At 37.3% G+C, this 23,036-nt stretch overlaps 1 protein-coding gene and 1 long non-coding RNA gene across 8 annotated transcripts in view; one reads left to right on the top strand and one right to left on the bottom strand.

Moving 5' to 3' along the window:
• The window catches only part of MCTP1 (multiple C2 and transmembrane domain containing 1), a 490,459-nt gene extending 470,527 nt beyond the window's left edge, over nucleotides 1-19,932 (top strand). For 2 of the 7 annotated variants that reach the window (XM_036278918.1, XM_036278919.1), the window contains exons 20-23: nucleotides 9,448-9,557; nucleotides 11,936-12,045; nucleotides 16,928-17,025; nucleotides 17,963-19,932. In XM_036278918.1, the coding sequence (XP_036134811.1) occupies nucleotides 9,448-9,557; nucleotides 11,936-12,045; nucleotides 16,928-17,025; nucleotides 17,963-18,034 (390 nt within the window). In that variant the 3' untranslated portion in view covers nucleotides 18,035-19,932. The remainder of the gene's footprint in view (nucleotides 1-9,447; nucleotides 9,558-11,935; nucleotides 12,046-16,927; nucleotides 17,026-17,962) is intronic. The other 5 variants (XM_036278920.1, XM_036278921.1, XM_036278924.1 and 2 more) reach the window with 4 other exon arrangements.
• LOC118641612 lies at nucleotides 17,622-22,965 on the bottom strand. Its single transcript, XR_004961635.1, has 3 exons — nucleotides 22,817-22,965; nucleotides 21,416-21,472; nucleotides 17,622-18,063 (listed from the first exon to the last, which is right to left on the bottom strand). It is a non-coding gene; the product is annotated as an uncharacterized LOC118641612 (long non-coding RNA).
• Between the last annotated feature and the right edge of the window lie 71 nt (nucleotides 22,966-23,036).

Below are 23,036 nucleotides of genomic sequence, written 5' to 3'. Positions count from 1 at the left end.
AGATATGGCTAAAGACACCAAAGAGAGCGTAGATTGGGGTAAAAGTTTGAGCTGGGATGTTAGGCAACTGGTTCTTAATTTCCTCATGTAGGGAATGAGAATAATACGTATTATTATGAGAACCATGTGACTGTTGGATCATGTAAAATGACATGTATAAGATAATCCATGATTGTATTAGATGACAAAGAAGTCATGCAAACATAAAATAATATTCCTGAGCTATATCATAATTAAGAGAAAATCCTGTCATCTTTATTTAGCATTTAGAAGCTTTATAGTATTTCCTTTTTCACTCTGTTCAAATTGTTAATATTAATGACTCGCGTGTATTGAATATTTCCTGTGTTCCAGACATTTGTGGTAAATGCTTTAAACAGATTAAACTCAGTTAATTTTATAACCATTACAAACACAGGTTCCATTATTATCCCCATTTCACAGATGAAAATAAGTAAATTGCTCAAAACCACATAGCTAAGAAAATAGTGGAGGTGGGACTTGAACCCCACTTCGCAATGATGGGGCCAGTTAATAGAAATCCGGACATTTTCTAAGCAAGTGTGTGGTCATGTAGAATAAAAGAGTGTTCACAGCCTTCTCTAAACACCCGAATGCCCTTTCAGCTCTGCATTTGAACTCTAGCTTTATTTAAGGACATACTTAAAAATGAACAAATGATTTCAAGAGAGTTTTTTTAAAAACACACACATGTACACGCAACTTGTTATTAGAAGTCGGGATAAAGAAAGACTAGCCTAGCATGTGCTGTTTGGATTCAGAAATAAGTTGGTGACTGTGTTCCTCATTGTGACTCAAGCTTCAACTGCTGACCCCATAAACACAGCAGGAGAAGTTTCACCCCCACCCCAAGCAATGTCCTCAAATAAGCTTCCAGACAGCTCTGAGGAGTGGAGGCCATTCCACAGTTCAGTTATCTTCTCTGTGAAATGGCTAATGGGTAACCAGAGGGATTTTAGGATATAATTTGATTAACCATTTTCTTTCCTAAAACATGAGGTGTAAGGTCCTGGTCGAGTGGTTCAGTTGGTTGGAGCTTTGTCCAGTACACCAAAAGGTTGTGGGTTTGATTCCTGGTCAGGGCACAAACCTAGACAGTAGGTTTGACCCGCCAATAGGGGCACATACAAGACAACCAATTGATGTCTCTCTCTTTCTCTCTCTCTTTTTTTAATCCTCACCCAAGGACATTTTTTCATTTTTGTTCAGATAGTGTGGGAGAGAAGGCGGGGGAGAGAGAGAGAGAGAGAGAAACATCGACGTGAAAGGGACACATCGAGTGGCTGCCACCTGCACGACCCAACCAGGACTGGGTACAAACTGCAACGGAGGTACAAGCCCTTAGCGGGAATCGAACCCGGGTCTCTCTGGACCGCAGGCCGATGCTCTAACCGCTGAGCCAAACCGGCCAGGGCTCTCTTTCTCTCTTTCTTAAAAATATAATTTTATTGATTTTTAGAGAGAGAGGAAGGGAACAGGAGAGATAGAAATATTTGGCTGCCTCCTGCATACCCCCTACTGGGGACTGAGCCCGCAACCAGGGCAAATGCCCTGACCGGGAATTGAACCAGTGACCTCTTGGACCATGGGTCGATGCTCAAGCACTGCCACACTGGCTGGGCTGTCTCTCTCTTTAAAAATCAATAAACATATCCTTGAGTGAGGATAAAAAAAAAAAAGAGGTCTAAGGAGTAACTTTCCCTAGGCCTCCATAATCCTGCCTGTGCTTTCACATTTTCAAAACCTTTTACAGAAAACCCTGTGAAGCATACACGTTCTTGCCTCAACACGTGTAATGTCCTGGGTGAAAGTATCCCTTGTCACTCATTCCCTTTCCTCTCTGGTTACCTGGGAACAGCGGTTGTGGCTTCTGTCAAGGTGAGCCTGCAGCCAGGCCGCTGGCCCTTTCCCTGGGGAGTCCTCTAGACGCAGAGCTGCTCCTGGGACCCACGCCCGACATGGGATCATCTGTAAAGCCACTCGCTGCTGGAAAGTGCACTTCCTGCCTGCTGGCAAGGAGATTAAGTCAAAGGTTTTGATATTGATATATCGTCCTAATCTTTTAAGAGCTTTCAAGTACTAGCAGGACAGTTAAAAGAAGTTTTCTTAAATCATTACGAGGAGGGAGATTTGCAAGCCCCTTAGGACCTACATGATAAGGGGGTTTGAGGAGCGAGCAATGCGGCTTCAAGGAACTCTCTCCCCTGACAACAGGTACATCCCGGAGGCCATCTGTGAGGTTTATTTACCTTTACACGAAATGAAAATGAAATATTTTGTGGACAGTCTTTTACAAATAATAATTATTTCTGCTTATAGATGGTGACGAAATTAGTTAACAAGTTTTGTTTTTGCCTTGGCTTTGTAATTTTTGTTTCTGATCCAAGATGTTTTTTTTTTCCCCTTCTTCATATTCAGCCCCAAGCTCTAAGTCTAGTCCTCATCCTCCTTCAGTCCCTAGAAGTAGCTCTTCTGGGAATCTTTCCCTCCCTCCCCTTCTCCTTTCTCTTTCCCAGTCTCCACCTGTTTCCTTTTTCTTCCCTTTTGTGTTCTTGCTATTTCCGCCCTTTCTTTCCCTTCCTTCTATTCTTTCCTGGCTTTCAGCATAACCCTTACAAGCACCGGCTGTCATTTAAAAATGCCTGGTGTTTACGTTGCCTCGCCCAGAAGATACCTTTTCTTCTCAACTACTTTTTATCACAAGACACTTTTATAGGCCCAAAGTAACAACATTATAGAGAGAACAGATCATTTCAAAGCATTAGATTTTACAAAGGAAAGCTCTTAATGAAAAATCAAATTCCGGAAGAAATGTGATTTCCCCCCTGCTGTCAAAGAATGAAATTATCTGTGAGTCCTGGTTCTCATGGCTGATGGCATGAACTATTTAACAGCCTATCACATTTGTCAGACACATGTCCCTCCCCAGTGGCCCCATGGTTGTGGTTTCTGTGTGGCATGAATGTGGCCAGGGCCAAATAAGGTTGCTTTTGCTATTTCTGGACTCCAATCCTGCTCCAGTAAACCACCAGCCCTCCCATTTCAGAAAGGCAGAGTGGGGTTGTGGCTGATGAGGACACCTATCAAGTTACATGCAGAATGTACAACATCAACGAACGGCAAAGCACAACTACATGTGATTACACACTGCATTGTAGAAAATGAGTTCTGAAAGGCATAGGGCTACTTTGCACAGAGGAAAAAAATTAAGACCAGATAAATGCTCATTCCGCACAAAATATGTGCAGAATCAGCAGACGGGGCACAAAAAGATTCAAAGTAACATTATAAAGAATCTACCATCATTTTCTCAAATGGAATCTGACAGGTTAACACTATGTCATCTGGGGCAAAACTAAACATGCATGAAAGGTGTCATATATTTGGGAATTCTAATATTTTGAAATTTTGTTTCTAATAGAAGCATAGATAAAAATAATCTGAATTCTTTTAATAAGACATTGTAGCCGCAACTTTAATACTACTTATATACTACTACTATTACTATTTATTATAATTATAGACCATTTGTACCCAGCATTGTACTAAGAGCTCCACCTGTCTTGTCTTATTTTAGTCCTCTTTATAACCCTGAAATGTAGATGTTTTTAGAACTGTTTTATTTTTTTGGAAAAAAAAAATAGTTTTAAGTGGTGTTTACCTGTCCTCTTAACCTGAAATATATCTCAGAATTCTTTGGAGGGTTTCTATTTTTAAGGTTAATATCGCCAAGGCATGAAGTAACCTGGATGAGATTTGACATAATAAGAACTGAGTAAGATGCTGAGATAAGACTCAGTATGTCAAGGGTCTCTGTGAGTTGCTAAGCTTCTGTGAGAATTTTAGTATTCTAGATTTCAGGCTGAAACATGTTTTCTGTATCTGAAAAAGAAGGAACATTGGCACAGAAAAAACATTTCATCACTTTGTGTGCCTTGATTCCATGTATACCTCGTATTGAATATATTTTTCATGGGATAGAAGTATAGATCTGAGAAGAATTTGTTTTGCAGGTCCTTTTACTGAACGAACTAAGGAAGTTGTGTACCAAAAGTATCTTTAGCATAAAAAATAAATCACATCCAGCAAAAATACTCTAAACACAATTGTACACTTTCTGCTTTGTGAGGCTATATTTGCTCCCAGAAGAGCTATAGTTAATAATAAATAATTGTCTCATACCAAATATCAATCTTTTCTCTCCCCTTTTGCCAGAGGTTACCTAGCAAGTAGACTTAAAAGGAAAAGCAAAATTATGACCAAGATGAGCTCTTGGGGAAGGGCGGGGGATAATGAGTAAGGTGACCACATGCCCTGGTTTGTTGGGACAGTTCCATTTTATGCTAGTCCACATGTAAGATTTAACAACTGCCCACCCCCACACACATATACTTTGCACTCTTAGCACAATCTCGCCCGAGAAAGTGAAGTAACATTAACTTTATAACATTAATATTTCAAGCAAACTTTCTATAATGTCAACAGGCCTGACCATGACCCTGTTGACGTCATAGAAACGGGGCCCCCTAAGTAGCGTTAATGACCATGGCAGGATGCAGCTGAATGTGTGAGGAACCCACCCCCACAATACACATCTCAACACCTAGGTCCTTGGCTTCTTATTCCCATTTGGAACAGAATCAGTGAACAGGGGCATTTGTCACTGGTTTGAAATCAGTGAATAGGATTCTCCAAATACCTAAGATTCTCCTTTTGATTCTTTAGGTCTTTAGATTTTCCTAAATATCTCAAAGGCAGGAAGAAGATACTTCTTTGGAAAAATATAGTTAACTTTCTGTTGTGATATGTGATAGTAAAACAGGTGAATATAAAAGAATCACTGTATTTCAAGTTGCAGTTATTGATGTTTTATGGACTATTTAAAATATAATAACAAGATTTTAAAAAATTATATAGAATCATTAGAAAAAGTTGTACAATATAAATCTCATATGTTCTCAGATTTATAGTTATAGCTCTTTTTTATGGGTAATTTTTTTTTTACATCTTCAAAAGAAACCTTAATAATGCATTTTTTTTTTTTTTAAACAACCAATGTCACTACGAAGCCTTTGGATGATTAACTACCCTATGATATTTCTTTCATCCAAGCTGGTTTATAAAGGAAAGCAAAAACGACAATAAAAGAAATGTACCAATTTATTCTATACTAATAAAGTATTGAACATTAGTGAAAAAAGTATGAAATATTGGAATGCAACACAGAGCAATTCCATTACCCATTGCAGTTTTGGGTCATATACCGTATATAAAGAGTAATTACTTCATTGGTTGGAGACCACAGTGGAGGAATATAGAAGTTGATGAAAGAGATTTTAAAATAAAAATTTTATCCCAAAGTATTTGCTTTTCAAAACTTTGCCAGCATTACAGACTATCTTATTTTGGGTTTTGGTGACCGGGGTGAGGGGCTAGAGTAGGTGGACGTGCAGAAGAAACAAAGAAAATTAACAGAGCAGATTTTAAAAAGTCTTTAGCCAATAATTTTAGCACTTTACCTTTGAAAGTATCTACTAAATACAGTCTTTGAGATGCCTTAAAATAACACACCTCATTCATGAAGGTGCTCTATTTAATATTGGCACACTGTAATACAGGGGTGGGCAAAAGTAGGTTTACAGTTGTTCCTACAGAAAGGCATACAGGTTATGATTATTACAATGGCTTTTATTAACTCAGAAGGTCAAATGGCATGGCAGACCTACTTTCGCCCACCCTGTACTGAAATGAAATCTGGTGGTTTCTTTCACATCTTTCACTTTCCACTTTTGAATCAAGTTTTTAAATTTCATGTTGTGCTGATCACAGCATCTTCAATATAAGTTTTTAAATGTTTTAAAGTCCTGTCTGTTTAGCTCACAGGGATTCTAAGTAGACACGAAAGCTTCCTGGGTGGAGTGGGAAGGTCTCATGGTATATACCGGAGGGAACAGACTCTGCGTGGCCAGTTGTAATTCTAATCCAAGCTCTGCCATTTCCCTCAGTTTTCTCTTCTGTACAGTGGGGATGAAGATCTTCATGGTAGAATGGTTGTGTGGATTAAATGAGTTATGTGTAAAGCACTATTCAGTGTTTAATGAGTGTCTGTAGTCTACTTCTTTCTAAAAATAATTTAATGTGGGTATTAAAATACAAAAAAAAAAAAACATTAAAAAATAAGCCATGTAATCATGCTCAATGAGTACCAATTCATTTATTTTTTCTACCCATGTTCCTTTAATAATGACATTGGAGAATATGAGTATGAAAGTGAAACATATTAATTGCAAAAAAAAAAAATAGAATATTACAGGAAAGGAAGAAGAAGATAAACTTTCATTACCTTTAATTTTTTGACACATTCCCTTCACATTTTTTCCAGCCTACCTATTTAAAAAAAAAAGTTAGGATTATTCTGTATATTACATTTACTTTCTGCCTTTTAATTTTCTTTTAGATCATAAGAATTTTTGTTTTCATTATTCTCTTGAAACAATATTTTGTGATTTCATACTAATCTATCAATTATATATACCGTTAGTGACTTTTTCTGTTACTGTAAACAAACTACAACGATTTTTTTCAGATGCTTATTGAATATATTAGAAATCTCATCCCTTGATTTGTCATATTTGTTGCTAATTTTTTCCCACTTAGCCTTTTAAATTTATGACTTTTGACCTGTAACTTTGGTATCAGTTCTTTTCATTTGTGATTTCCTCTACTGCTTGTATGTGTAGAGTTCTTTCCCATTCCAAGGTTAGTAAATAATTTACCTATATTTATCTGTTTTTATAATTCTCTTAGCTTTTCACTTTTTAATTAATCTAGGTTGTATTGGGCTATTTGAGGTAGATGCTAAGGTAGATTTGGGATATCTCAAATAGATTTGAGAATCTATTAAGGCAGGATTTAACATAATTTTCCCCAAATAGTTAACACAATTACTAGTAACATAATACTTCCTTCTTTGTGATGGATTTATGTTGGTGCTTTATCATATACCAATCTCTCCTTCACTGCTCATCTTTCATACTTTAATTACTTAAATACCTGGTACAACAAATACCTTCTCATTATTTCTCTTTTACAAACATTTCTTGGTTATCCTCATTTATTCTTCCAAACAAATGTTAAATAAACTTTATCACATTCTCCTCATTTTACTCCACTCCAGACACATTGGGATTTGCTTGAAATTGCATTAAACGTGTACGTTCAAATGAAAAAAAGAATACATTCTTTTAATATTTAGTGACCCAATGCAGAAACACAGTATCTCTATTTTCTTTATATAGATTCTGCATATTTCTTGTTAAAGTTATGCCTACGTATTTTATAAATTTTACTGCAATTATGAAGAAATATTTTTCACATCATAATTTCAAACTGGGAAGACATTATCCTCAATGAACTTTCATTGTATAACCAGAATGCTTCAATGCCAGCTTGATTTATTCTGTACGTAGATATTTATAAGAGCACTTTACTTCCTAGATGTAAATGAACTTAGCCAAGGCTTGAGAGAGAACACTGAAGGCCATGGAGATGATCAGAGCAGACCAACTTTGTAATTATGAAAGGAACTAGAAGGAACCACTGGTTGTCCATATTATTCTAAAGTGTAAAATCGCATAGGTGAAATTACGCATTTTATTACTGGGGAGGGAGAAAAAGACAAATGGATTCACCCATGTCTGTAATGACAGGTAAAGGACGAGCTGAAGATAGAGGGGACGTATTTTGTTCTTCTACTCTGAAGCCTTAGCATCACATCCACCTCATTGTCTGACAGCCCACTGTGGCATTAGCAAGATGATAATGTAGGCAATAGCTCCCATGGGAACCAAACTCAAAACAAAGGCTCTAAGTCACTAGTATCTAAAGATCATGTTATAAAACTGGTCTCCATGTCCTCAGTCCCACTGTACCCTGTTGTCCTTGGAGGCTACATACACACCGGTCACTCACTTGCCCTTGGTTTCTACGGTGGCAGGATGCCAGCCTCCGCCAAGTGTTCACAGTGCAAAGTGCTTTAGACTCTTCTGAAATGAAAGTCAGTATGTAAATGTGCAACATGACGACATTATTATTCTAGCTTCCTGGCTGCTTTCAGCAAGCGCTGACTGCCACAGGAGGTCTCAAGCGTTCTGGCACAGTGTGCAAGTGTTCGAAAAGAATTAAAGTAATGAAATTGGATCTACATTTTCAGAGCGATTGAAGCTGGCATGGAGGAGTGGAGTCATGGAATCAGGGTTGGATGGCCTCCACCCAACAGCCTAGGCAAGTGCCTGCGATGCCAGGCTACTAAGCAGAATTTTCCATCGTGAAAGGCCACCACTATTTCTTCCTCCGGGTCTAAAATTACAAACTGTACACACCTCCCCCAGGCTCACACCACTCTCTGGGTGCTGTGTGCTCAATCCCCATCCACCCGTTCCCTGGAGCACACTAGTTTGCTTAAATCTAGCATAAGTTTTAAAATGAAGAACCAAGTCCAAGGAAGGGGGAAAATGTTTACTTAGAACCCTAATATAGCATATGCTACTGGAAGAAGTCTGTGGCTGGTATTCTTTTTTTTTTTTTATCCTCCCCTGAGGACATTTTTTGTTCAGGTAGAGTGGGAAGGAGAGAGAGGAAGAGAGAGAGAGAAAAACATCGACGTGAAAGGGACACATCGAGTGGCTGCCACCCGCACGACCAACCAGGGCCGGAGACAAACTGCAACCAAAGTACGTGCCCTTAGCGGGAACCGAACCCAGGTCTCTCCAGACCGCAGGCCGACGCTCTAACCACTGAGCCAAACCGGCAGGGCTGTGGCTGGTATTCTTCAGAAGAGGGCCAGGCTTACTGTGTATCTCATCTACCTAAGGCACTAACTAGGAAGTGTCCACTTAATGGATTTCCATTGACCTTGTCATTTTTTTTTTTTTTTTTGTAGTTTTGATTGCTCATAAGTCCTCTCATTTGTATGCAGCAGTCTCTGCTGTTGAAATATCTGAAGCTAAGACCAAACTTATGGGTGGCAAGGTAAAAAACTGAGTTTGCTAAGAAGTGAGTCATGGTGAGTCCAGGGTCAGCACAGGTTCCAGATTGGTCATTCTGAGATGTGACTCCTCTCTTAGACCTTTATACTCCCCCCCCCCCCCCCGGCTGGATTGTTCTGTTCACCAGGGCACAAGCAAGAGTCTGAGCGCCGTAATTCGCAGCCACTGTTATACTAGCACAGGTCTGTAATACTGGCTACTCTCCCTCCGCCACCTTCCTCATATCCTGAAATTCTCATGGGCTCCCTGTATCCATTTATATATACTCAGACATAAAGTTTACTTAAGTCTAAAAATGTAAGACAGGGACAATTCAAAGAATTCAAGCACTGAAGAATACCATTACTCATACAGAACCTCTCTTTTTATTATATTTTAGGACAGTGAGAAAAAAGGGTTTATAAATAAAATCTACGCCATCCAGGAGGTATGCATCAGTGTCCAGAACATCCTAGATGAAGTGGCTTCCTTTGGTGAAAGGATAAAGAAGTAAGTGATGCTGACATGTGAGCCCTGGCCTTCTGTGGGGCAGAGTGTCCATTTGTTTCTCAGAGGGTGAAATGCCACCTTCTTTTTGGCAGGGGATACTCCTTCTGGATGATCTATTGCCCAGTTTCATCATTATTTACTTTGTTCCTGCCAGTCTTTGGTTTTATGAAAGTTCTGTCAATTTCCTTCCTGAAATTTAGAACATATTGGTTGGAAAGAAGTCATACTTATAGCTTTGAAGAAATAATACCGTCCTAAATTTTAGCACATTTTCACAGTGAAAGATTTTGTTCTTAAACAGAATATAAAATCATGATAGAAAAAATAAAATAAACCAAGCAAAATGAGGATTTCAGGTAATGAAGGCATGCTCGCATTTATTATTGGTTGAGTTATATTGAAAATTGTATTATATATAGCACCCTGCCAAAATATACATTCAAATTTGTGTTTATATAGCTAATTATAGATGAAATAAACGAATGCTTCGTCATTTTAAAAAATGCGTGAAATTTTAAATTTTTTAAAAGGATTGCCATTCCCTAATTTTTTTAAAATAAGGAAATATAGCTTCATTGATATCTAATGTAAAATTAAGAAACCTACATTCTTAATTACTTGTGTTTTACTTCAAATAATACATTTTACTAATCTACTTTTAAAAACAACTGTTTAATTGTAAAAACATTAAGGTGATTTACCATAATTATCAGTAAACAATAAACTAAGGCCCCATACCACTGAACTACGTAAGCACGAGCCTCAAGGAGGGTGCGGCGTTTCCGGTGTAGCCCGCGTCCCCCAGTTTCACATATCTATTCATTGTTTATTTTTCATGACCAAAAGTGTTCTGCAGATTTGGCTCCTTGGGCAAACACAGAATTTGAGAGGAGTAAATTATTTAAATTAAAGGTGTGTGTCATTCATCTGGTGCCTTTCATGTTTCAAGGGATAATGCATCTTATTTCATATAATTTAATACATTTCCTCACGTGCAGAGATGCCGAGTTTCCACATTCTCATATCATATTAGACAGACCAGTGTCCCTCTCACTCCCAGCTGTACCTCTAAGCAACTTTCAGTCTCAGGATTATGGAAATTGATTCCATCTTTTCTTCCCTTCTGCCTCTCAATGTTTTTTCTCCATTGCTAAGAATGTTTCCCTGTTCTCCACACCCTGTCCACTGAAACACATTTAGGGTGAAGTCCTAAATGGGGCATTTTCCTATTGTGTTGTCCTTTCTCTGAGGTGCACTGGGTATTAATACCTGACCGCAGCACCTCCGTTTTACCAGAAGACCCTGGGTCAGCCCTGAGGCTTGGTTAGTGAAGGCCCGAGAAGAAGGTTTCTTTATAGCTCGGTGGTAGAACTGAGAACAGGTGCTTAGGCAGAAAACATCATGGCCAGCTGAAGGATATGACCAGCTCCTGGTTGTGGACCAGCCTTGAGGTCAACTGGGTTTTGTGGGACTTTCCATAGGTGCAGTAGTGATACAGGTATAAGTACAAGCTGAGGTACAGGAACATGGCATAGGATCAGAGTGTCTTACAGGAGCCAGCTTTTCTGCGCAGTCATCTTCTGAGTATTAAAAAGAGAAAGCCCCTGTGGTCACATGGAATATAATGCATCTATCCAGAAAGCAGATTCAGAAGTAATCTTGAAGTACAAAATGAAAAGCCTCTATTATTACTACATCTTATTACCAGTCATTCTAGAACTTTCTTGAATTGCATCTCTTTTTGCAATGGTAAGGTGGGCGGAGGGGGTGGGGGGGTCACATCCTAGATTTAGATTCTGTCACACGTTGTGGAAATAGAAAAGGGTGGTCTTGTTTTCCCTGACCTTAGCTACACTGGTAAGGATTCCTGGCTACTCATTCTTCCGAGGGGAGCAAGAACACTGGGAGCCCTTCAGTGCAGCTGCCCGGAGGAGGGTTTTCTGAGCGAAGAACCGGTGCCCTCATGCATGGAACAGTGTGATGGATGGCTCTGAGCTGAGCCACAGGGAAGCAAGCGGACCCTCGGCCTCTGTTCTGTCCACAAGCAGCGAAGGTTTCAGTAAGGGAGGGAGACACAGTCTTTGACCTGGCAACAGTTACAGGTTGCTCAGTCTGGCCATGGGAGGAAAAAGACAGTCAGAAAAGCCAGACGCTAAGATTCTGAAAACAAGACAAGATTGATCCAACTTTGGTTCTTTTACTAAAATATAATTATATATATGTATGTATACAAAATGTATATGTATTTATATATGTATATAAAAATCACTAATATTTATCCACATTATGTACAATTTCATATTTTCATTAAATATCTTTGGGGGCCTCATTTCCTGATAAGAAATGCCTGATTGCTAATATGTTCATTTCTCATTCAGTACTTTCAACTGGACGGTCCCATTCCTAAGCTGGCTGGCCATTGTAGCCCTCTGTGTGTTCACAGTCATCCTGTACTTCATTCCACTGAGATACATCGTCCTTGTCTGGGGTAAGTAAAGCCTTTTTTAAAAAACTGTCTTAGCTGCTAAGAACAAACTATTTTTAAGGGATGAATTATACTGCCAGTAGTTCCCTATATTTATGGTCATGAAGCTACTCCATGATGAAAAGAGACAGGTTGGTTAAAAATCACAACAGTATAAAGATTTAAGCCTACCTACAAAATGCATTTTTCTTATCTGGCACCATAGGCTCCATCATACTATAAACATGTAGTTGTGCAGATTCTTCATATATCAAAGAGTAGCTTTGTCTAGATATCACTCTGATTTATTTTCACCACTTATACATAAACAGGCATTCCGATCCATATGGTGCATTTAGGACAATATGCTTTTGTGCTATGGTACTTTGTCTTGTGGAAGTGTCTGTAAACATGGTATATATACGGCCGCCTGTTTAAGAGGTCACCTTTAAGATCCAGAAAAAGGGTCCTTGGCATTGACAGGCTGCTTAGGAAGAAGAAACCTGTTTTATATGTACTAAATAAGAATACTTCTGCAAAAAACCACTTTAAAGGTGTTATTTTGGGGTCCTAATTTTTAATGCAGTTATGCCACATGCCAAAAGTTCTCATGTACCAAGTTTCAGCATTCATTATAGTTTTGAATTTTTCTCCCTTTATCTGACCAAAATTCTTGGTTTAAAAAATTCAATTCTTTGTCTCCAAGACTAACACATAAAATGACAGCATTAAGTATATATGCACAAACAAGACTGGGTAAAAGTAGAATTCTCTACTTGCATTTGGCCTCCATACACCTAAGAATACTAAACCTATACAAAATGCAAAGAACCTGTGTCTTAATTCCAGAAAACGTGCACTGACAGCAAAAAGAATGTTTTTTTTTTTTTTAAAGGCTGGAATAAAGTGAGAAGGGGTCTGATGTCTCCAAGCCCGCCAGTTTTAAGATTCCTATCTCCCTATTCTTTTTTGACCTGTCTTTTCCTATCATGAAGAAGCCCTCTTACCCCTTACCACTGACATTATTACCAGGAAAGAAGGGTACGGGTAATAGTGATTACTTTTTCTTTTAATTTCTATAGTTTAAAGAAACAGTTTTAACCAAGACAGTCCTTTCTCTACACTAGGGAAGAGGCATTTTCCACCATGTTCTTGTTTCCCTATTGTATGTTCCAGTCTTCATCTTTCATTCCTTCCTCTGATATTTAAAACAGATGCTGTTACAGTGAAGGAATTAGGGTAGAGCATTAGGTGTGGCAGTTTATTACCTCTAACCAACCTAGGGTCACACCTGCCATCTCAGTTGTGATAGGTGGTGAACCTCTGCTTTTGTTTGCCCAGGTTCTTGGAAATTGGAGACCATGGCAGACATCTGGCTACGTAACCTGGGGTGGCCTCACGGCTAGCTGTCTTAAATGTAATTTTTAGAGAATGTGTTTGGGCCTCTTGTTTCATTCAATGAATTAAACCAAGAACAGTATTCCTTTAGTGGTAGGTGATTGTTGAAATATTAACCAGAAATTTCAGATGGGCCTCACATGGGGACACAGGGACCAAAATCATGATTGCAGAAAATTATTCTGCTGTACTCTCTAAAGAAGAGCCAAGATTCTCAAGTTTATGGCCCAGGTTTCAACAGACTGTTGATTTCATATAAAGCTGTTTATGTATTTTTATGTGTATATGTTTGGTAATTCAAGTGCAATATAAATGTAAAAGAATAGCTATCCCAATGAAATTCTACCATAGAATATTAGGACAGATACTCTTATTATACATTATTTTGACATTTCACCTGCATAATCCCTTTCCACATTGACTCTTCAGGTAGTATAGAGGATCAACTTGAATAATTTAGTATAGGTAGATATTGTTTGTCTCTAATGGTTCTCAGCTGTTCTAATCCAAGAAGCGATCCAAGTGACTCAATCACGGCAGCATCCCTTACGAGGAAAATTCATTTCTAAAAATCCCAATGTCAGAGATGTAGAAATGGAAACATTTTTTTCTTGTGAAGAGAACTTTTAAGATGTACTTTTAGCAACTTTTAAATATACAATACAGTATTATTAAGAATAGTTACCATGCTGTTTAGTACATCCCCATGATTTATTTATAACTGAAAATGTGTACCCTACGACCCCCTTTACCCACCACCCAACTGCCTCTTCTGGTAACCACTTATCTGTTCTCTAAATCTATGAGCTCATTTTTGTTTTAGATTCCATATGTAAGATCATACAGTATTTGTACTTCTCTGTCTGACTTATTTCACTTAATATAATGCCCTCAAGATTCATCCATGTAGTTGCAAATAGCAAGATTTTGTTCTATTTTATGGTTGAGTAATATTATGTATCACACTGTCTTCATCCATTAGTAGAAACTTTGGTTGTTTCCATCTTGGCTATTGTAAATAATGCTAAATGAACATGGGGTACACATATATATTTTGAGATAGTGTTTATATTTTCTTCAGATACTCAGAGGTAGAATTACTTGATGATAGTGTAGTTCTATTTTTAATTTTTTGAGGAAGCTTCATGCTATTTTTTATAGTGGTCAAACCAATTTACAATCCCACGAACAGTGCACAAAGATTCCCTTTTCTCCACATCTCTGCCAACACTTATGTCTTGTATATATATGTACATATATATATATATATATATTTGAACAGGTATGAGGTGTTATGTCATTGTGGTTTTGATTTGCATTTCCCTTGAGATTAGTGATGTAGAGCACTTTTCATGTACCTGTTGGTCATCCGCATTATCTTCTTTGGAAAAATGTCTATTCAGGTCCTAACTCAAAAAAGATATACAAATGGCCAACAGGTACATGAAGATGTTCAACATCACTAGTCATTAGGGAAACTCAAATTAAAACCACAATGGCCCTGGCTGGGTGGTTCAATTGGTTGGAGTCCTGTACACCATAAAAGGTTATGGATTTAATCCCAGGTTGGGGTGTGTTTTGGAGGCAACCGATTGATGTTTCTCTCTCTCCAAAAATCAATAAAAACTAAGCCTTAGGTAAGGATTTAAAAAAAGAAACACAAAACCCACCACAATGAACTATCACCTTATACCAGTAAGGATGGTTATTGTCAAAGACAAGAAATAACAAATGCTGGTGTGGAGAAAAGGGAACCCTTTGTGTGTTATTGGTGAGAATGTAAATTAGTACAGCCACTATGGAAAATAGTATGGAGGTTCCTCAAAAAATAGAGCTGCCATTTGATCCAGCAATTCCACTTCTGGGTATTATCGAAAACACTAATTTGAAAAGATATATGCACCCCTCTGTTCATTTCAGTATTATTTATAATAGCCAAGATATGGAAGCAACCTAAGTGTCTATCAATAGACAAATGGATAAAGAAGATGTGGTACATATATTCAGTGAAATATGACTCAGCCATAAAAGAGAATGTAATCTTGCCCTTTGCAACAACATTAATGGACCTAAATGGTATTATGCTAGTGAAATATAATAACATTGCTGTATTCTATATGGGAAAGTTAAAAATTAAGAGAACAGATCCTAAGAGTTCTCATCACAAGACATTTCTTTTGTTTTATCGTAGCCATATAAATTGATAGATGTTAAGTCAATCAATTATGACAATAATTTCATAATATATGTAAATCAAACTATTATGCTGTACACCTTCAACAACTATAGTATAAAGTATGTCAATTATTTCTCCATAAAACTGGAAGAAAAAGAAGCTAGGTGTTTTGGGGGCTTGTCTCCCAGATACAAGTCTTAAAAGGTGAGGTTGCCTGATGTGGGGTTCGAATCCTTTGCTCCTCGGGGAGAAGGTCTGGATTGGAGGTTCCTCCAGACTGAGGGTTGCTGCACTGAGGGTAGGGGAGTTTACTGTGACATTGTGCCCAACTCCCCTACCGGTTTGGATGTGGGCCATTTCTTGTTCATTCAATGTGTAGTATCCACTCAGCCAGTTTTTTTCCAGAGAAAAGTCTTTCCATAAGCATCTGTAGATTTGGTGTGCTCATGGGAGGAGGTGAGGTCAGGATCCTCTTATATCGCCATCTTCAAATCTATTTTTTCTTTAAGCTGGTGATAAATCCTCTTACATTTAAAGTCATTTTAAAATAAAATCAAGGTCAAGTGTGTTCTAAACATTTAGCTTGCATAACAGTGACACCCCCACACACATTTAAAAAAAAAAAGATTTATCTTTTTTTTTTAATCCTCACACAAGGACATTTTTCCATTTTTTGTTCAGGTGGAGTGGGAGGGAGAGAGAGGAACAGAGAGAGAGAGAGAAACATCGATGTGAAAGGAACACATCGAGTGGCTGCCACCTGCACGACCGACCAGGGCCGGGGACAAAATGCAACCGAGGCATATGCCCTTAGCGGGAACAAAACCCGGGTCTCTCAGGACTGCAGGCCGACGCTCTAACTGCTGGGCCAAACCGGCCAGGGCGAAGATTTATCTTTTGAAAGAGGAAACCAATAAATAAGACTTCTTGCCTTAAAACAATCCCAATCCAAAATGTAGGAAGACAACTTTCACCATATATGGGACATGAAAGCAAAGCTTCTAAGCACTGTAACACGGAAGGGAGAGGCAAATAAGGTCACTGACATTCTTGCCAGGTGCTGTTTGTTTCCCAAATAGAAAGCCTGTTTTTGTTTTTTTTCTGTGAAGAGGCCAGTTTAGTACAAAGAGAAAAACAGCAGCCATTGAGTTGGGAAGGAAGGACACAGGAAGGGAGCAAGGGAGGAAGTTGGGTTTATTGGTTCATTCAGTCAAGGTTAAAAGGCAGCTTAATCTAGATCTTTGAATCAGTTTAATGCATTTGCCAGAAATGTGTTTTCTATAACTACAAACTGTGGAGATTTCAATAATATTTGATCTATCACATTTTCAGGCATCAATAAATTTACAAAAAAGCTTCGGTGTCCCTATGCAATTGACAACAATGAACTTCTTGACTTCCTTTCCAGAGTCCCTTCAGATGTACAAGTGGTATGTAGATTTTATTACTATTACTATTTTCTGTACTGTAGCAATGTTTTTTAACTCCAAAGGTTTTAGAGGAGACAGGTAAAGTGAACAAAGCCTGTAGCTTTTGCCATTGAGAAATTTAGCCCACTTGGGGCGCTAACCTAGAAGAGTTTACAGAGGAGAATGGGGAACAAGAGGGATTGCATTAAGAACCCATCAGAGCCAAACCTCCTCTCAGGAAGATTCAGCTGAAATCTGTGAAGGGAGGTCACCATTACCTGAAGGAAGGAAACAGGAATATTAGATGATGAAAGCATGGTGTGCCAGTGGACATTTGGGAGAAAAACACTTCTGTGCACAATATGCGCAAATTAAATAAATTTTAAAGATGCATATTTGGAGTTAGTGGAGGGGATGAGTGACAGCTTTGAAGACTGGAACACATCTCAATTCTTTAAAATCACTTGAGGTTAACTAATGTCCATTAATCGACAACTATTTTCAAAGTAAAATGAGAAATGTTTTTATCAAAATCTTGAAACTGGGTTACAGTGTGACCTCTTTCCTTTGTTTCAGTTGAGGTTTTTGATTTAGTATCAGACATGAGAATGGGCTGGATGGAGATTAAGCCTGTATTAAAACAATAAGTTTCAAAGAACCATTATCAGTCCCTTCAGAACAGATGGAGATGGTTTTGCTTTTAGTGGAATGTCTTATGGACAGTGAAAACCCCAGTCTGTCACTACAGTTCACATCGGGGCTCTCATGTAGTTTCTGGCAGGATCTCCCTTCTGACTCTTGCTGTATCATTCTATTGTTTTCTGCATCCCAGCTGCAGCTCTCATACAGATTCCAGAGTGAGCACTTTCCTCCAAGCCGTCTTTCATTCCTTTGCTTTTCCTTCCTTTGCCAGAAAGTGGCCACCTGACCAGTCTTTCTCTGAACTCTGTTTAAACAGGTGCAATACCAAGAACTGAAACCAGATCCTTCTCATAGCCCATGTAAAAGGAAGAAAAACAACCTTGGCTAGCTAGCTCCCAGCACTGAGAAGATCAGCATCTGTTTGGGAAGATAAAAAGAAAAAGCCTTCAAGCCTCAGCAGCATTTTCTTTCTTTCCACTTTTTATTTATTTTACTTCAAAAAAAATAATAATAATAATCGAGAGATTTTGTAAATAGTGTATAAAGGCATATGTCTTTGAAAATATACTTCCATTGTACAGAATCAATTTGATAAAGGTTTACTTACTACTGTGTGAAAGCCTTGTTAGCTGTGGCTAATAATATAACACACTGGAACAACAAATGTAAGAACGATAACACTGGAAGATACACACTTCTCTAATTACAAGTGGAAGAACCAGATTAAATGCTTTGCTCTGATTAAATCTACATAACATGTAAATGTCCATTTGATTTTAAATGTGACTATTTTTTATCTGAGAAGTACATTACAGTTTCCTATGTTTTATACATTTCAAAAGGGAGTCCCACGATGTGAATAATGGAACAGATGCATTTCAATTTCACATAAATTCTGATTTCAGATCTTGATGTTTATTCCTGAGCAAAGTATTTAAACATGACTAAGCTGATTTTAAGCTAATGAGTGAAGGTATATTCACCCTCTCAAAAGAAACCTTCTACACTCTTATATCCTACAAAGAAAACTTACAAACCTTCTATCATTCCATCTAAAACCTCTACAAGATTATACATAAATACTGCCAGGTTTATAAATAATTGCCTATCTGAATTTTTATACCTACCACTACTTTAATTTGTACTAAGTTAGCAAAAGTTCAGTAGTCACACATACTAGCAAACTATATCACATTGCTTTTGGCGGCAGATTATACCTCTGTATATCTAAAAATACTTGCTCAAGTGTTCTCGCACACACAAAAAAGTATCTGTTTTCTCATTAGGCTACTGAAATCTTTAATGTATATAATTTTTATTAGTGTGAATTTTAATGTAGAGGAGAATGCAGTGTGCTAAGCGATATGCCAGTGTTTCATTTCATTCATTTACAGAAAAAATGATGATTCTTGATAATATGAATGCATGAGCGCCTCTTTTGTAAAATAAACTGCTTATGGGGAGGGGGAGTTTGCTTTTAAAAATGTTTCACTACTTACTATAGAATCTATATTTAACAATTGCATTCCCAAGACTCTTATGGTAGTTTTTCTATCTAACTTCCTGTTATATCAAGGGAGTGTACCTCTGGAAAGAAATAATTTGGTGAGAGTGTCTTACTTCCTCCGCCTTGGCAGGGGATTAAGCCTGGTTGGAATTTCTCCAGTGTTTTGCACTACTTTATTAATAATAGACTAGTATAGGGTGAAGGTGGGGGTTATGGTGGAAAATGTAGAAAAGCCAGAAGCAAGAAATAAATATTTCACTTTAAAGATTCTTTAAAAATAAATTTAATCTCATCAAAGCTGATTTTTTAAAGTATTTTTATTTTAAAGCTATGTTGTTAAATACTATTTCTTATAATAGAACTATTTTGATCTGTTTATACACTGTGGTTGAAAGAATGTCAATTAAATCCCTTTCTACAGAAAGGCTTTGACCTCAATATGCTCTGTTTAGTGCATCATGTTTGTAAAGACATGCTTACATCTGCATACCATCATTGTTTGTTGCTGAGACATAATACTGATGTTACTACAGAAACTTTATTGATAGGAAATAACTTTTGATTACATCTTGTGTGAGATTTACGTTTCACGCTGACAGTGTCTACCCAAATGTCTACAAGCCTGATACTCTATAACCTTAGATGTACCCAATGGATAGTAACCATTAACAGATGACTAATTTCTGTTTCGTTCTATGAAATTTCAGATGTTTAGTTCAATGGCAATGTTAACTATACATTCAATGCATTAAATACAAAAAAAAAAATCTTTTCTAAGTGTAATCAGTACTTCTTCGGTGGCTGAGAGAGGAGTGATGGAGGATTGTGTGCATATTATAAACGAGACTTCCTTAGAGAAACTCATGTTTGGTTTGGACTAACAAGGCTCTCCCTGAAACTCAGGTTGTTTACAAAACTCCATACCTTCAGAGGGGTGAGTATCCAATGAAGCTAATAAAGGAGTAAGAACTATCTGGAGGCATGAAAACAGCTGCATTCACAGGCTAAAAAGAAGAGACTACGTCTAATAGAATTTTAACTGTTTCTTTCCCTTATGTGAGGGGTTTATAAAGCTGTTTAACCTTATTTAGTTCTGAGAGATTTGTCATGTAAATATTTCAAGATATCTTTACTTAAAAGATTAGAAGTCTGACACCTATTTAGACTGCTAAATACAGAAGTCATGTGAACTACTCAATCTATTCCTCCGTATCTTTTAGTGAATAAATTCATTAAAGGTCATTCATATTCCAAACTATGATACTTCATAAGAAATGCATTTTTTTTTTTCACCTATAAAAAGAACTTAGTACTTCTGGTTCATTTTGGTACTGTTTCACAGACCAAATTGATAAATTTTGTAGGGATTTTAAATTAATTTTGAACCATTTATGCACAAGGAAAATCTGAACTGAGAGATTCCATAAATGACTTTGCTTTGTGGTACATTTATTGAGTACCTACTATATGACTTGCCTTGTCATAGGCAATGGTCAACCTAATGATAGTATATTAAAATCCAATCTGGAGCTAAATCATAGTGAGAGCAAAACTAAATTGACACGTTTCTGAAAGTATCTTTTACAGAATTTATTCTGTATTTAAAAGTGAGGAAAACTTCAGTAGTAAGCTCTCTTATTCAGGTACAACAGGAATTTTTTTCCCCCCATTTTGATCTCAATATCCAAGTGTTCCTAAATACTGAATGTAGTCTACTCTTGTATTAACAAGTCTTACTCAGAGGCTTTAATTTTAGTTTCTACATTTGTTAAATGTAACTAGATGTTCATCTTTGACTTTTTACTCACTTAGCTTAAAAACAAATAAAAAAAATATACAAGGCAGTTGATGCTCCAGAAATACAAATAAAGACACAGCCACCATTATACTTCTTGCAAAAGCCTCAGGTATTATTAAATTAATGCTTATTTAAATTCTGGGACTTTACATGTCAAGTATGAGTATGTGTGTAGATACCTAGCAGGGGTGAGGAACCTTTTTTGTACCAAGGGTCATTTGAATATTTATAACATCATTCGCCAGCCATGCCATACAAAATTATCAACTTAAAAATTAGCCTGCTATATTTGGTCAGGCTAGTTTGGTGAGGCGTGTGATGTTAGCTGGTATTGATTATGAGGGACTTACACATCCCATGGTCCATACGTTCCACACCCGATTAGAGTAGCTAGAATCAGCCTTTTCAAACTGCTCAATAAAGTATAAATTAAAACCACAAAAAATAATGCAATGAATACTTACAATAGTGTTATTCCTTTCAGTTATAATTCTCTTTCCCAGGACGAATGGTATGACTTACTGAAAGAAAAAAATACAACACATCCTTTTTTTGGTGAAAATGTAACCTCTCATACCTCAGCTTTTACATTTGTACAGGGGCAATCACATCATAAGATTTATTACAGCTGAGTCTCTGAGATTTAATAAAATTCAAGGAAAATCTCTCATTATGTAAGAATATTATGGAAATAAAAATGTATCAAGTGGTCACATGCTATTGAAACTAACAATTCTGGAAAGTTTGCTGAAATTTAATTATATTTGTGCTTTTCTCAGGAGATCTGAGTTGACCACCCCCACCCAAAAGTGAAACAATCAAATACATATGTAATTGTCTAGAATAAGTTTCAACTTGTTGGGATTTCCTTCGCATTCCAAACTGACAAAATCAAAAAACGTGTCTATGCACAAGCAGTACTTTTGTAGATAGGCTTTTTAATTTATATTACGGTTGTGTCTCCAAATATCACTGAAAAGTTATGACTCCATTTTTAAAAAGGTAACCAAATGGCACTGCTGTTCTGCTCTAGTCCATTAACAGTGTTACTCTAAGCTAAAACCTTCTTTTTGTATCAAGCTAAACAAATAGTTATGAAAGTAGCTGTGCAAAGTTTTTCCAGCTGTAGCAAAAATAAAATCGCAGTGTAATTCTCCCAAAGAGTAAAGGGATGACCAACCTGAGTCAAGGAGCAAACCTGCAAACAACCTCTTATTTTCTCAGGAGGAATGCATTTGATGAGACCCCAAGATCTGGCTGAGCGGAGCTATTGCTGCCACTGGTGAGGCAAGGTGATAAGATAGGCTCAGTTCCACTTTTTAAAGACAAGCTTCTGAATGTTATGAGTGAACTTGAGGCACTTTATTTTGCCCGAGTTCAAAATGTTAACAAGTTTAGGGGAAATGCTACCTCTAGAGAGAGGTGCACACCTGGCCCTGACCACTCTTAATTGTCTCTTGATTACTGGAGATATACCTGCAATAACAGTTAAGACAAATTATAGACACAGCTGGACCACAGAAAAAAGATGAGGGGAAGGAAATACCAATATCTGTCCCAAGTTCAGAGATCTTCTTTTAATAAAGCTATTCAGAGAACTGGAGAACCTTACAATTAAACTCTACATTATTCCCACAAAACAGTCTTCCTTCATATAGTAGTGAGTATGACAATTACAAGTCAAAATTAGTGTGTAACATGTAATACTGAGACCATGAAAAACAATTTATTGGTGTCAAATTTGATAAAGATTTAAATATCTGTTTTCTACTATACAGAGATTTTATTATCTTTGTTTTATAATAAAGGAGGTAGCTGACCCAAGCTCTGACCCAACCTTACACAATGGCATACCTACCACTTACCTTTGCCCTAGAATTCTTACAAACTTCATGTTCCATTAGTACAGAGACCTAGCAAACCATAGCAGGGTTTTTGAAGCACATGGGAACCCACCTGGAAAAGTCAATATACTATGAATGTTTGAAGTAGTTTAAAAAAAAATTTTTTTTTCTTTATTGATTTTTAGAGAGAGAGAAACATCGATGAGAGAGAACATCAACTGGCCACCTTCTGCATGCCCCC

Source organism: Molossus molossus, unplaced genomic scaffold (assembly GCF_014108415.1).
Source record: "Molossus molossus isolate mMolMol1 unplaced genomic scaffold, mMolMol1.p scaffold_m16_p_3, whole genome shotgun sequence".
NCBI classification, from domain to species: Eukaryota; Metazoa; Chordata; class Mammalia; order Chiroptera; family Molossidae; genus Molossus; species Molossus molossus.
Note: the sequence above shows the minus strand (reverse complement) of the source record. Positions and strands in the feature narration are given on the sequence as shown.